General features: G+C 65.5%; 1 protein-coding gene and 1 non-coding gene across 6 annotated transcripts; both read right to left on the reverse strand.

The window, feature by feature from the left end:
* Nucleotides 1-146: 146 nt before the first annotated feature.
* Nucleotides 147-10,784, reverse strand: NPR1 (natriuretic peptide receptor 1). 5 transcript variants are annotated; one of them, XM_054001359.1, is made up of 21 exons: nt 9,991-10,777; nt 7,107-7,306; nt 6,656-6,769; nt 6,283-6,418; nt 6,011-6,102; nt 5,795-5,924; nt 5,629-5,713; nt 5,423-5,543; nt 4,843-4,917; nt 4,682-4,759; nt 4,482-4,586; nt 4,297-4,368; nt 3,893-4,052; nt 3,655-3,810; nt 3,099-3,267; nt 2,637-2,783; nt 2,366-2,558; nt 1,605-1,779; nt 1,041-1,139; nt 870-961; nt 147-399 (listed from the first exon to the last, which is right to left on the reverse strand). In XM_054001359.1, exons 1-21 carry the CDS (start codon nt 10,775-10,777, stop codon nt 337-339), a joined length of 3,249 nt encoding a protein of 1,082 aa, XP_053857334.1. In that variant the 3' UTR covers nt 147-336. The 5 variants fall into 5 exon arrangements, with proteins under 5 accessions (XP_053857334.1, XP_053857333.1, XP_053857332.1 ...); XM_054001358.1 differs by having other exon boundaries at nt 5,629-5,716; XM_054001357.1 differs by having other exon boundaries at nt 5,789-5,924.
* Nucleotides 10,785-11,598: 814 nt separating this feature from the next.
* Nucleotides 11,599-11,670, reverse strand: TRNAM-CAU (transfer RNA methionine (anticodon CAU)). Its single transcript has one exon. It is a non-coding gene; the product is annotated as a tRNA-Met (tRNA).
* Between the last annotated feature and the right edge of the window lie 75 nt (nt 11,671-11,745).

Below are 11,745 nucleotides of genomic sequence, written 5' to 3' on the forward strand. Positions count from 1 at the left end.
GAAACCCCCAGGAACCTGCCAGGAACCTCCCGGGAACTCCAAACCCACCGGAAACCTCCGGGACCCCCCCGGACCCCCGGGATGTGACTCACCGGGACCCCCCCAGCCCCCCCCGCGTTCCCGCAGCCGCACGGAGAGCCCCGAGCGCGTCCGCAGCAGCTTTATTACAAAAACGGCGGCTCCGGGGACGCCCCCGGCCCCCCCGGACCCCTCCCAGTGCCCCCGGGGGTCCCTCCGGAGCCACTTCGGGGGGTTGGCGATCCGGGGGTGCCCCCGCTCCGTGGCCGTGGTGCCCCGCGGTCTCCGGGTGCGGGTTTTGGGGCGCGGGTTTTGGGGTCAGCCCCGGGTGCTGCTCCCGCGCTCCCCCAGCAGCCAGTAGGTCCTGAGCTTGCCCTTGCCCTGCGGGGGGGGATTGGGGGTACGCCGGGGTGCGGGGGAGTCCCCTTTGGGGAGGCACTGGGGGGGTTTGGGGCAGTTTGGGGGGTATCAGGGCAGTTTGGGGGTGGGTTGGGGGTGGTTGGAACAGTTTGGGGGGTATCAGGACAGTTTGGGGGGGTTTGGGGCAGTTTGGGGGTATCAGGGCAGTTTGGGGGTGGGTTGGGGGTGGTTGGAACAGTTTGGGGGGTATCAGGACAGTTTGGGGGGGTTTGGGGCAGTTTGGGGGGGTATCAGGGCAGTTTTAGGGGGGTGTCAGGGCAGTTTGGGGGGTATTGGGGCAGTTTAGGGGGCATCAGGGCGGTTTGGGGTCAGGGCACTTTGGGGGGGTATTGCGGCAATTTGGGGGGGTCAGGGCGGTTTGGGGTTGGGGCATTTTGGGTTCAGGGCAGTTTGGGGGGGTTTGGGGCAGTTTGGAGGGGATCAGGACTCACCTTCATCTCCACATCTCCCCGCAGCTCCAGCTCGAAGCACCCGAATTCCTCCAGCACGGCCTTGGTGACCCCCGAGATGTGGATCTTCAGGGCTGGGGCGGGGTGGCACCCTGAGCACCCCCGGGGTGTCCCCAGGGTGTCCCCGGGCTGTCCCCAGCCCCCCGTGCTCACCCTCTCCGTTGGACTCCATGCGCGAGGCCGTGTTGACGGTGTCCCCGAACAGGCAGTACCGCGGCATCTTCAGCCCCACCACCCCTGCACACACCGGGCCTGCGGACCACCCGCGGCTGTCACCCCTGTGTCACAGCTGTGCCCTGAGGTGCCACTGTCCCCCTGTGCCACCCTGGGTCAGGGGGTGCCCAGCCCCCATCCGCTCTGGCTGTGTCCCTGTCCCTGTATCCATCTCTGTCCCCGTCTCTGAACACGTTCCCATTCCTGTTCCCATACTCGTTCCCGTCCCCGTCTCCATTCCCATTCCCATTCCTGTTCCCACCCGTGTGGATGCCGATGCCCATTCCCGTTCCCATTCCCGTTCCCACTGGTGTGGATGCCAATGCACATTCCCATTCCCATTCCTGTTCCCGTTCCCATTCTTGTTCCCATTTCCGTTCCTGTTCCCATTCCCGTTCCCATTCCCGTCCCCATTCCCGTTCCCATTCCCATTCTCGTTCCCATTCACGTTCCCGTCCCCATTCCTGTCCCCATTCCCGTCCCCATTCCCGTTCCCGTTCCCACCCGTGTGGATGCCAATGCGCAGCTCCAGCTGCTGCTGGGGCCGGTGGCGGATGCGGAAGGAGCGCACGGCATCCAGCAGGGCCAGCGCCATCCTGGCCACTTCCCGCGCGTGCAGCTTCCCGTTGCGCACCGGCAGCCCCGACACTACCATGTAGGCGTCGCCAATGGTCTCCACCTGTGGGAGAGCGGGAATTCCGGGAATTCCTCAGGGAAAGGCCTCGGGAAGGGAGGTCTGGAGTGCCCAGCCTGGGGATGACCCAGGAATGCCCAGAGGTGGCACTTGGGGCAACATCTGGGGTGGGGATGGGGCTCTGTGGGCTGAGGGGGCTTTTCCTGCTGCAGTGATCCTGGCATTCTGGGGTTTTGAGATTCTGGGGTTTTGGGATTCTGGGATTTGGGGATTCTGTTATGCTTGGATTCTGTAATTCTGGGGGTTTTGGGATTCTGGGGTATTGGGATTCTGGGATTTGGGGATTTGGGAATTCTGTTGTGCTCGGATTCTCTAATTCTGGGGTTTTGGGTTATTGGGATTCTGGGGTATTTGGATTCTGGAATATTAGCATTCCAGGAAACTGAAGCTCTGGAACTCTTGGGTTCTGGGATTTTGTGGTTCTGGGATTCCCTGATTCTGGATTTCTGGTATTTTCTGATTCTGGAATTCCGTGACACCTACTGGGGACATGCCAAGAGCATCCAGCGTGTCCAACACGTCCCTGTGTGCCTACACCTGTCCCCCCATGTCCCCAGGTGTCCCCCCTCACCTTGTAGACGTCGAAGTTGTCGATGATGGCGTCGAAGCAGGTGTAGAGGTCATTGAGCAGCGTCACCACCTGCATGGGGGTGCTCTGGGCCGACAGCGCCGTGAACCCCACGATGTCGCTGAAGTAGATGGTGACGCTGTCGAACGCCTCTGCCTGCACCGTCTCCCCCCGCTTGAGCTGCTCCGCCACCGAGCTGGGGGACAGCGGCGGGTGGGGGGTCAGGGCAGGCACAGCCCCCGGAGGTGCCCCCCAGGACCCTCCCGGAGCTCACTGGGGCAGGATCTGGTAGAGCAGGGCCTCGGCCTTGCGCTTCTCCTCCAGGTAGGCCTGGGTGCGCTCCTCCACCAGCTCCTCCAGGTTGTTGGCGTATTGCTCCATGCGGGACAGGAGGTTGTCCAGGATGTTGGTGCTGCTCTCCCTGCGGGAACAGGGTCACCTCCCGCCCATGGACCCTTTTCAGGGGTCACCTCCCACCCATGGACCCTTTTTGGGGGTCACCTCCCACTCAGGACCCTCCCTGGGGTCACCTCCCACCTGGGGACCCTCCCTGAGGGTCACCGCTCACCCGGAGATCCTTTCTGGGAGTCACCTCCCACCCAAAGATCCTCTCTGGATGTCACCCCTCATCCAGGGACCCTTCCTAGGGGTCACCGCCCACTCTGGGACCCTCTCTGGAGGCCACCCTTCACCCAGGGACCCTTTCTGGCCCGCGGGTTGGGGTCCACAGTGGCACCTGTTGAACTTGCGGAGCTGGACCTTGATCTGGTTGAAGTCGGGGCGCTCCAGGACGTCCTCGGCCCAGCAGTGCTGCATCAGCTGCCCCAGCTCCTCCAGGTGACAGCCGACGTTGGCCGAGGGCCGGAAGCTGGGCCGCTCCCCGCTCTTCACCCGCTCGATGATCTCTGCGGGGTTGGGGACCCGTCACGGAGGGCAGCACCCACAAGGACTCACCAGCGGGTCCAGGAAGCCATCCGTGGGTCCAAACACCCGTTGGCCAGTCCAGGAACTCATCAGAAGGTCCAAGAACTCATCAACGGGTCCAAAACCCCATCCATGGGTCCAAAAACCCATTGACCAGTCCAGGAACTCATCAGAAGGTTCAAGAACCCATCACCTGGTCCAAGAACTCATCACCTGGTCCAAGAACCCATCACTGGTTCCAACCATCCACACACATCCAAGAACGGACCAATGGATCATCCAAGAACCCACCAATGGTTCCAACCACCCATCCACACCTCCAGACCCCACCAGCCAGTCTGGCCACCCCCCAGCAGGTCCCTGCTGACCTTTGGGGCTGAGGTCCATCCCCTCCACGTAGAAGACGCCGCTGCGCAGGGCGATCTCCTGCAGGATGATGCCAAAGCTGTAGACGTCGCCCTTCTGTGTCCCCCGCGCCGGTGGCTCCTCCATGCGCAGCAGCTCCGGCGCCGTCCACAGCTTCTCTGCGGCACCGGGGATGGGGTCAGGCCAGGGGACACTCAGGGGACACTCGGGGGACACTCGGGGGATGTGGGGGGTTCTCACTGGCGAAGAGCGCATGGGTGTCATCACTGTCGGGGGCCACGCGGAAGCTCTCCAGCCCGTAGTCGGTGATCTTGAGCACAAAGCGTGAGTCCACCACGCAGTTGGAGGACTTGAGGTTCCCGTGGGAGACGATGACCCCGTTGTGCAGGAATTGCATCCCCTGCAGGTGCAGAGAGAGCTTGGACACGGCCGGACCCCGGTGAGCCGTGGGGTGGGGGGAGACCTGTGTGGTCAGGGAGACCTGTGGGGTGGGGGAGATCTGTGGGGTGGGGGATTCCTGTGGGATGGAGATCCTTGTGGGATGGGGGATTCCTGTGGGATAGGGGATTCCTGTGGGATGAGGGACCCCTGTGGGATGGGGGACCCCCACAGTTTGGGGAACCTCCCAGGAGCATCACCGATACCTTGACAATGTCATGGGTGAGGGAGTAGCGGAACATCCAGTCCAGCGTGATGCTCTCATTCTCCAGGATGTCCTGGGGACACGGGGGTGAGGGGCGGCCCCGGGCCGGGGGTCCCGGTCCCGGTGCAGCCCCAGGAGGGTCCCGGTCCCGGTCCCGGCGCAGCCCCGGGAAGGTCCTGGCTGTACCTGGAGGCTCCCGCGCGGGCAGTACTCGGTCAGGATGCAGATGTTGGGCGGGTCGGTGCAGGCGCCGACGAACCGCGTCAGGTGCTCGTTCTGCACATCCCGCATCTACCGGGGACAGCGTGGGGGGGTGGGCCGGGGTCCCGCCGTGTCATCACCCCCCCACCCCGGCCCGGGGCCTCCCCCTGGGGTCACCCACGTACGTGTTTCAGCTCAAAGCGGACCTTGCGCGTCAGCTCGATGCGTTTGCGGTTCACGTGCTTCACGGCCACCAGGTTCCCCTGGGGGGACACGGAGGGGTGGGGACACGGCAGGTGGGAACACGGCGGGTGGGTGTCCCCCCCTGCTCCCCCGCCCCCCCTACCTTGTAATAGGCGGTCTTGGCGTACACCTGGAACTGCCCCTCCGCGGTCATCAGCGAGCCGTAGTTGGAGCCCCTCTGTGCGCGGGGTGTGGGGTGAGCCCGGGCACCCCAATCCTCCTGTCCCACGACCCCGAGCAGGGCTGTGGGGTGATCCCGGTCCCCACGATCCCCGGTCTCTGAGCTCCGGGGTGACCCCAGATCCCACGATCCCCGGGCCCTGAGCGGGACTGCGGGATGACCCCAGTCCCCACAGTCCCCAGTTCCTGAGCTGTGGGGTGACTCCGGTCCCCATGATCCCCGGGCCCTGAGTGGGGCTGTGGCGTGACCCCGGCCCCCACGATCCCTGGTCCCCATGGTCCCCGAGCCCTGAGCTGTGGCGTGACCCCGGCCCCCACAATCCCTGGTCCCTGAGCTGTGGGGTGACACCAGTTCCCGGTCCCTGAGCAGGGATATGGGGCAACCCCTGTCCCCCGTCCCCGAGCGGGTCCGGGGCGTGACATCGGTCTCTGATCCCCAAGAGGGGCCATGGGGTGACCCCGGCCCCACTCCCCGCGCTCCCCCCGGTGCCCCCGGTGCCCACCAGGGACAGGGTGAGTTTGCTGCCGGCGCTGCGCAGATGTTTCTCCAGGCTGCTCATCTGCAAATCCTCCCAGCGCACCCGCCACAGCTCGGCCGCCAGCTCCTTCTCCAGCTGCAGCTTCCTGCGCCCGTGGGGGGGCTCATGAGACCCTGGCCCGTGCCCCCCCGCCCTGCCCTGGGGTCCCCACTCACCCCGCAGCCCTGCACCTGTAGATGAAGAAGGAGGTGACGGTGATGGCCGCGAGGATCAGGCTGACCACGAGGGACAGGATCTCCAGCGTGGACAGCGAGGCTACTGGGGAGAGGAGGGAGTGGTCAGGGCCCGGGGGGGGGGCCGGGCGGGGGTCTCGCGGCTCCCCCCCCCCACCTTTGCCGCACTGGGAGTCGGTGTCCTCGAAGCCGCAGGGAGGGACATCGGACGGGACCGCGTTCCCCGGCCAGTGGATCTCTCGCCCCGGCACCATCTGGATCTTCTTGGTGGTGCCGTTGTAGTTGGCCACGATCTTTGGGATGGGGGGGGGACAAGGAATGATTGGAGGGAAGCCCCCGGGCCCCCCCCGGGCCCGGCTGCCCCCGTGCCGGGGCTCACCTGGAAGTTTCCCTGCTCAGGATCCATGTCCCACAGGGAGTAGTCGCTCTCCCGGTCCCCCTGCTCGTCGATCTTCAGGAAGCCGGTGACACCTGGGGAGGGAGGGTGAGGGGCTGGGGCGGGGGGCTTCGAGGGGGGCTCTGATCCCCAAATATCAACCTGGGAGTGGGGCTGGCGGGGGGACTGGCAGGCGGCACCGGGCTGGGAGGGGGACGGGGCTGGGGACAAGGAGACGATGGGACAGGACGAGGAGGGGTTGGGCTGGGTCTCACCGTAGAAGGTGCGGTTCCACATCTGGCGGGTGATGGCCGAGGCATCGCTGACGGAGCCGCCGCGCTCCAGGGTCTCATTGAGGGCCTGGGCGTAGAGCAGGACCCCGTCGTGAAAGGCGGCGGCGATGAAATTCATCTGGGGACACGGGGACAGCTCAGGGGACAGGACACAGCTGGGGGTCCCCGTCCCCGGATCCATCCCGTGTCCCCCAGCAGCTCCAGCTCAATCCGGTGTCCCCATATTCCATTGTCCCGTTGTCCTCAGCTCCATCCCGTGACCCCCAGCTCCTCCAGCCCCACCCTGGGCTCTCCTTGTCCCCAGGTGTCCCCCGCCCAGTGTCCCCCCCCTGCCGCGGCTCCAGCAGTGTCCCACCAGTCCGTCCTTCATGGAGAAGTTGAAGTGGTCCCGTGCCTCCTCCTTGAGCCGCTCTAGGAAGGGCTGGTACTCGGGGTTCTCGGGCTCCTTGTAGGTGATGATGGTGACAGCCTGGCACGGGGACAGGGGCTGGAGGGGCTGGACGGACCCACCTGGAGCCATCTGTGCCCACCTGGGTGTGCCCCTGTGCCCACCTGGGCATGTCCCTGCGGCCTGGGGCTATCTGTGCCTGCCTGGGACTGTCCCTGTGCCCACCTGGAGCCATCTGTGCCCCCCTGTGTGTGTCCCTGACCCTCTGGAGCCATCTGTGCCCACCCGGGTGTGTCCCCGTGTCCACCTGGGCATGTCTGTGCCAGCCTGGGGCCATCTGGGCCCGCCTGGGCGTGTCCCTGCCCACCTGGGGCTATCTGTGCCCACCTGGGCGTGCCCCCGTGCCCACCCCGCTCACCTGGAAGGCACGGCGGGCGCGGGCGTCGTGCGGGTCCCCGCGGTGCCAGGGCCGCCGGGGCTCGGGGAAGCGCTGGCCCTGCAGGCTGGCCCCGAACGTGTCGATGTAGAAGAAGGCGAAGTCGCCGCCAGTGAGCCCCTCGTGCTCCGCCTGCAGCATCAGCTCCCGCAGTGTGTCCGGGGCGCAGCACACGTACACGACTGGGGGGACACGGCCCTTGGAGCGCAGGACCTCTGGCAGCCCCGAGACCCCAGCCCCACATCCCAGGGGTCTCTGGTGATTGTGTGACATGGGCTGGTGACCCCAACACACCTGGGAGACCCTTGGAGACCCCAGCCCCATATCCCGGGGGTCCCTGGTTACTCTGTGACATGGCCCCAAGACCCCCAACATGCCTGGAAGACCCTGGAGACCCCAGCCCCACATCCTGGGGGTCCCTGGTTATTGTGTGACACAGCCCTGAGACCCCCAACACCCTTGGGAGACCCCAGCCCCACATCCCGGGAGTCCCTGGTTATTGTGTGACACAGCCCTGAGACCCCTAACAGCCCTGGAGACCCCAGCCCCACATCCCAGGTGTCCCTGGTTATTGTGTGACATGGGCTGGTGACCCCAACACACCTGGGAGACCCCTGGAGACCCCAGCCCCATATCCCGGGGGTCCCTGGTTACTCTGTGACATGGCCTCAAGACCCCCAACATGCCTGGAAGACCCTGGAGACCCCAGCCCCACATCCTGGGGGTCCCTGGTTATTGTGTGACACAGCCCTGAGACCCCCAACACCCTTGGGAGACCCCAGCCCCACATCCCGGGAGTCCCTGGTTATTGTGTGACACAGCCCTGAGACCCCCAACACCCCTGGAGACCCCAGCCCCGCATCCCGGGGGTCCCTGGCCGTTGCGTGACATGGGAATGGGTCGCGGTGCCCCCGGGGCGGGGGGTCCCGACCCCGCTGCCGGCCCCCCGTGCCCTGCCTGGCGCTGCCCTCGGCGCCAGGCCGAGGTTTCCTGTTTTCCTGACTCCGTTTCCTCTGCCCCGCGGCCCTGATGGATTCCCGGCGACACCGTGACCCCGGGGGTGCCGCTGGGTCCCCGCCACGGCCCCTCCCGCCGTGCCACCCCCGGGGGCCCAAAACGCGCCCCCGAGTTTGAGCAGCCGGGGCTCCCGGTGCCAGCCGGGGCTGGAGCAGCGCCATGGAACGGGACCGAGCCAGCCCGGGACACTGGGACAGGTGACAACGCCCAGAGACCCTGATGAGACACGGAGTGGGGAGAGGTGCAGGGGTCCGGACGGTCAGCGTGGGGCAGGGGCAGTGTGGGGGACATGTGTGTGCGGCTGTGACAGACGTGGGCTGCCACGAACAACGGTGAACAACAGTGAACAGCCATGAACAGCTGTAAACAACCATAAACCACCATGAACAACCATAAACAACCGCAAACAGCCATGAACAGCCATGAATAGCCGTGAACAACCATAAACAACCATGAACAGCTGTGAACAACCATAAACAACCACAGAAAAACATGAACAACCGTAAACAACCATGAACAGCCATGCACAGCCATGAATAGCCATGAACAACCGTAAACAACCACGAACAGCCATGAACAGCCATGAACAGCTGTGAACAACCATAAACAACCACAAAAAACCATGAACAGCCGTGAACAACCATGAACAACTATGTACAACCATGAACAGCCATGAACAACCGTGAACAACCCTGAACAGCTGTGAACAACTGTACACAGCCATGAACAACCATGAACAGCCTTGAATAACCATGTACAGGCATGAACAACCATGACCAACTGTGTGCTGTGATGAACAACCATGACCAACTGTGAACAGCTGTGAAACAACCATGAACAGGCATGAACAACCAGAAACAACCGTGTGCTGCCATGAACAACTGTGTACAGCCATAAACAACCATGAACAAACATGAACAGTCATGTACAGCCATGAACAGCCATGCACAACCATGAACAGCCATGAACAGCCGTGTACAACCATGAACAACCATGAACAGCCATGAACAACCATGAACAGCCATGAACAGCCGTGTACAACCATGAACAGCCATGTACAACCATGAACAGCCGTGCACAACCATGAACAGCCATGAACAGTCATGTACAGCCATGAACAGCCGTGCACAACCATGAACAGCCGTGCACAGCTGCGAACACCCACAAAACCCCCGTGCAAAGCTCTGCCCAGCCCTCTCCGGCCCCAAAAACCTCGGCACAGCCATGAATAACCACGGAATCCCCGCATGAAGTTCGTGCATGGCCGGGCACGGCTGCAAACACCCCCACAAAGCCGTGCCCGGCTGTGCCCGGCCACCTGCGGAGCGCCTGTGAAAGCCCCATGTGAAACCGGGCACGGCTGGGCATGGCCAGGAGTGCCCGTGGCCAGCTGTAGGCACCCCCTGTAAAGTTGTGCACAGCCATGTATGGCCATGAACACCCGGGCACAGGCGTGCCAAGCCTGGCACACCCACGGGCACCGGCGTGGGGCTGGGCACTGCCATGTGGGGCTGGGCACTGCCGTGTGGGGCTGGCATTCCCGTGTGTGGTGTGCACACACGTATGGGGCTGGCACTCCCGTGTGGGGCTGGGCACTCCCGTGTGGGGCTGGGCACTGCCGTGTGTGGGGCTGGCACTCCCGTGTGGGGCTGGGCACTGCCGTGTGTAAGTCTGGCACTCCCGTGTGGGGCCAGGCACACCCGTGTGGGGCTGGGCACCGCCGTGTGTGGGGCTGGCACTCCCGTATGGGGCCGGGCACTCTCGTGTGTTGGGCTGGCACTCCCGTGTGGGGCCGTGCGCCGCCCTGTCCCCGTCCCCCCGCCCCGCTGGCCCCGTCCCCGGCACTCACTGCGCCCCTTCGCCTTGATCTCCTGGATGATGAAGGAGAAGTTGCCGCCGTCGCGGAACACGACGTCCATGACCGTGAGGTTGCGCAGGGTGGGCAGCTGGACGTACAAGCCCTCGGCGGCGAAGTAGTAGGGCCGGTCGTCCACCCGCTCGTCCCAGTAGACCAGCAGCGCCCGCCGCGTCCAGTTGAAGCGCCGGTGCAGCTGCACGCCCAGTTCGCCCAGTTTGCGGTGGCTGGGGCCGGCACGGGTGGTCAAGCCGAACTCCTCGCTCTTGTCGTCGAAGCCGTGGGCTTCGGCCCCCGCCGTGACCAGCGGCAGCTGCCAGTGGCTGGTGAACCGGGCCACCGGCGCCGCCGAGTAGACGCACCCCGGCCCCAAAAACGCCGCGGGGTGATGGGCGAGCCGCAGGTCCACGGCCACCAGCGGCGCGGCCATTTCCGAGCAGACCCCGTGGCGATCCTCGCTGTTGCCGAACACCCACCCGAGGGTGAAGCCGGGCAGCAAATCCCGCCGGGAATTCACGGCGGCCGCGGCCAAGCGCACGGCGGGTCCCACGCGCGGCCAAGCCCACGGGTAGGTGAGGTTGTGCTGGGGCAGCACCACGGCGAGGGTCAGCGGGGCCGGGGCCGTCACCGCGCCCGGGACCAGGGCCAGGAGCGGGGCCAGGAGCGGGGCCAGCACCGCCAGCATCGCCCACGGACGGAGAGTGGCTTCCCCCCCCCGCCCCGCGGCGGGGCTGAGCCCTTGCTCGCCCCCCCCACTGGTGACACAAAGGGCCGTTATCATCCACACCAAGCTTAACTCCTTCCTGCCCGCTCCCCCCACGGCATTCCAGCCGGGATGGGCGGCGGATGGGGCCGCCCGCTGGTGGGTGGGGACATTCCCACCCGTGGGGCGGTGGGACGGGGCTTGGGGCTTGGGGCGATGTGCGGAGTCTGTCCCCTCCGTGCGTTGAGTCCCGGCGGCCGCCGCCACCCACGTGCCGCTGCTGACCCGGTCACGCGTGGGGCGCTGAGACACGAGAAACTCATTAGGGAGCAGGGGACGTCCCGACCCACGGACCCCACGCTGTCCCCACGCAGCTCCGGAGCCTTCGCGCAGCCCTGGGGGACCCGAGGGGGCTCGGACACGTCTGGCCCCCCACCTCCGTGGGAGGTTCTGCCCCGTGGAGGGGTCACGGCAGCCCCACGGCAGCGGGGGTGTGACCCCGGAGGTGCCACTCGGGGGTTGCGCGGCTGCCGGGGACACTGGCAGCGCTCGGGGGACACGCGCGGATGGGGACACGGCCAGAGGTTGGGGACACGCGCGGATGGGGACACACACAGGGGGACGCACTTGGTTGCGGGGGCGCGCGCAACGGTCCGGCCGCGTCGCGCCCGCAGCTCCCGGGGCCGCGCGCGTGGCGCTCGGGGACGCGGGTGGGGTGACACCCGTGACCCCAAGCGGTAACCGCACGCTGCCGCTGCCGGCTCGGCGCGCGGGACAAGCCTGGGCAAAGCATTAGGGAGCGCTAAGAAATCAACGCAGCAAATAAGAAACGTTAAGGAGCAAAGCAAACCTCGCGCGGAGTCAAGTGGAAGGGGGGGAAAAAAAACAAAAAGCGCTGCTAGCAGAGGATGGTTTCGATCCATCGACCTCTGGGTTATGGGCCCAGCACGCTCCCGCTGCGCCACTCTGCTACTGTTTTACCCCTGCCGCCGGGCACCTTATGGCCGCGGCGCGCGCCATTCATGGGCCCCGCGCTCTCCATTCAT

This window comes from Vidua macroura, chromosome 29, assembly GCF_024509145.1.
Source record: "Vidua macroura isolate BioBank_ID:100142 chromosome 29, ASM2450914v1, whole genome shotgun sequence".
NCBI classification, from domain to species: Eukaryota; Metazoa; Chordata; class Aves; order Passeriformes; family Viduidae; genus Vidua; species Vidua macroura.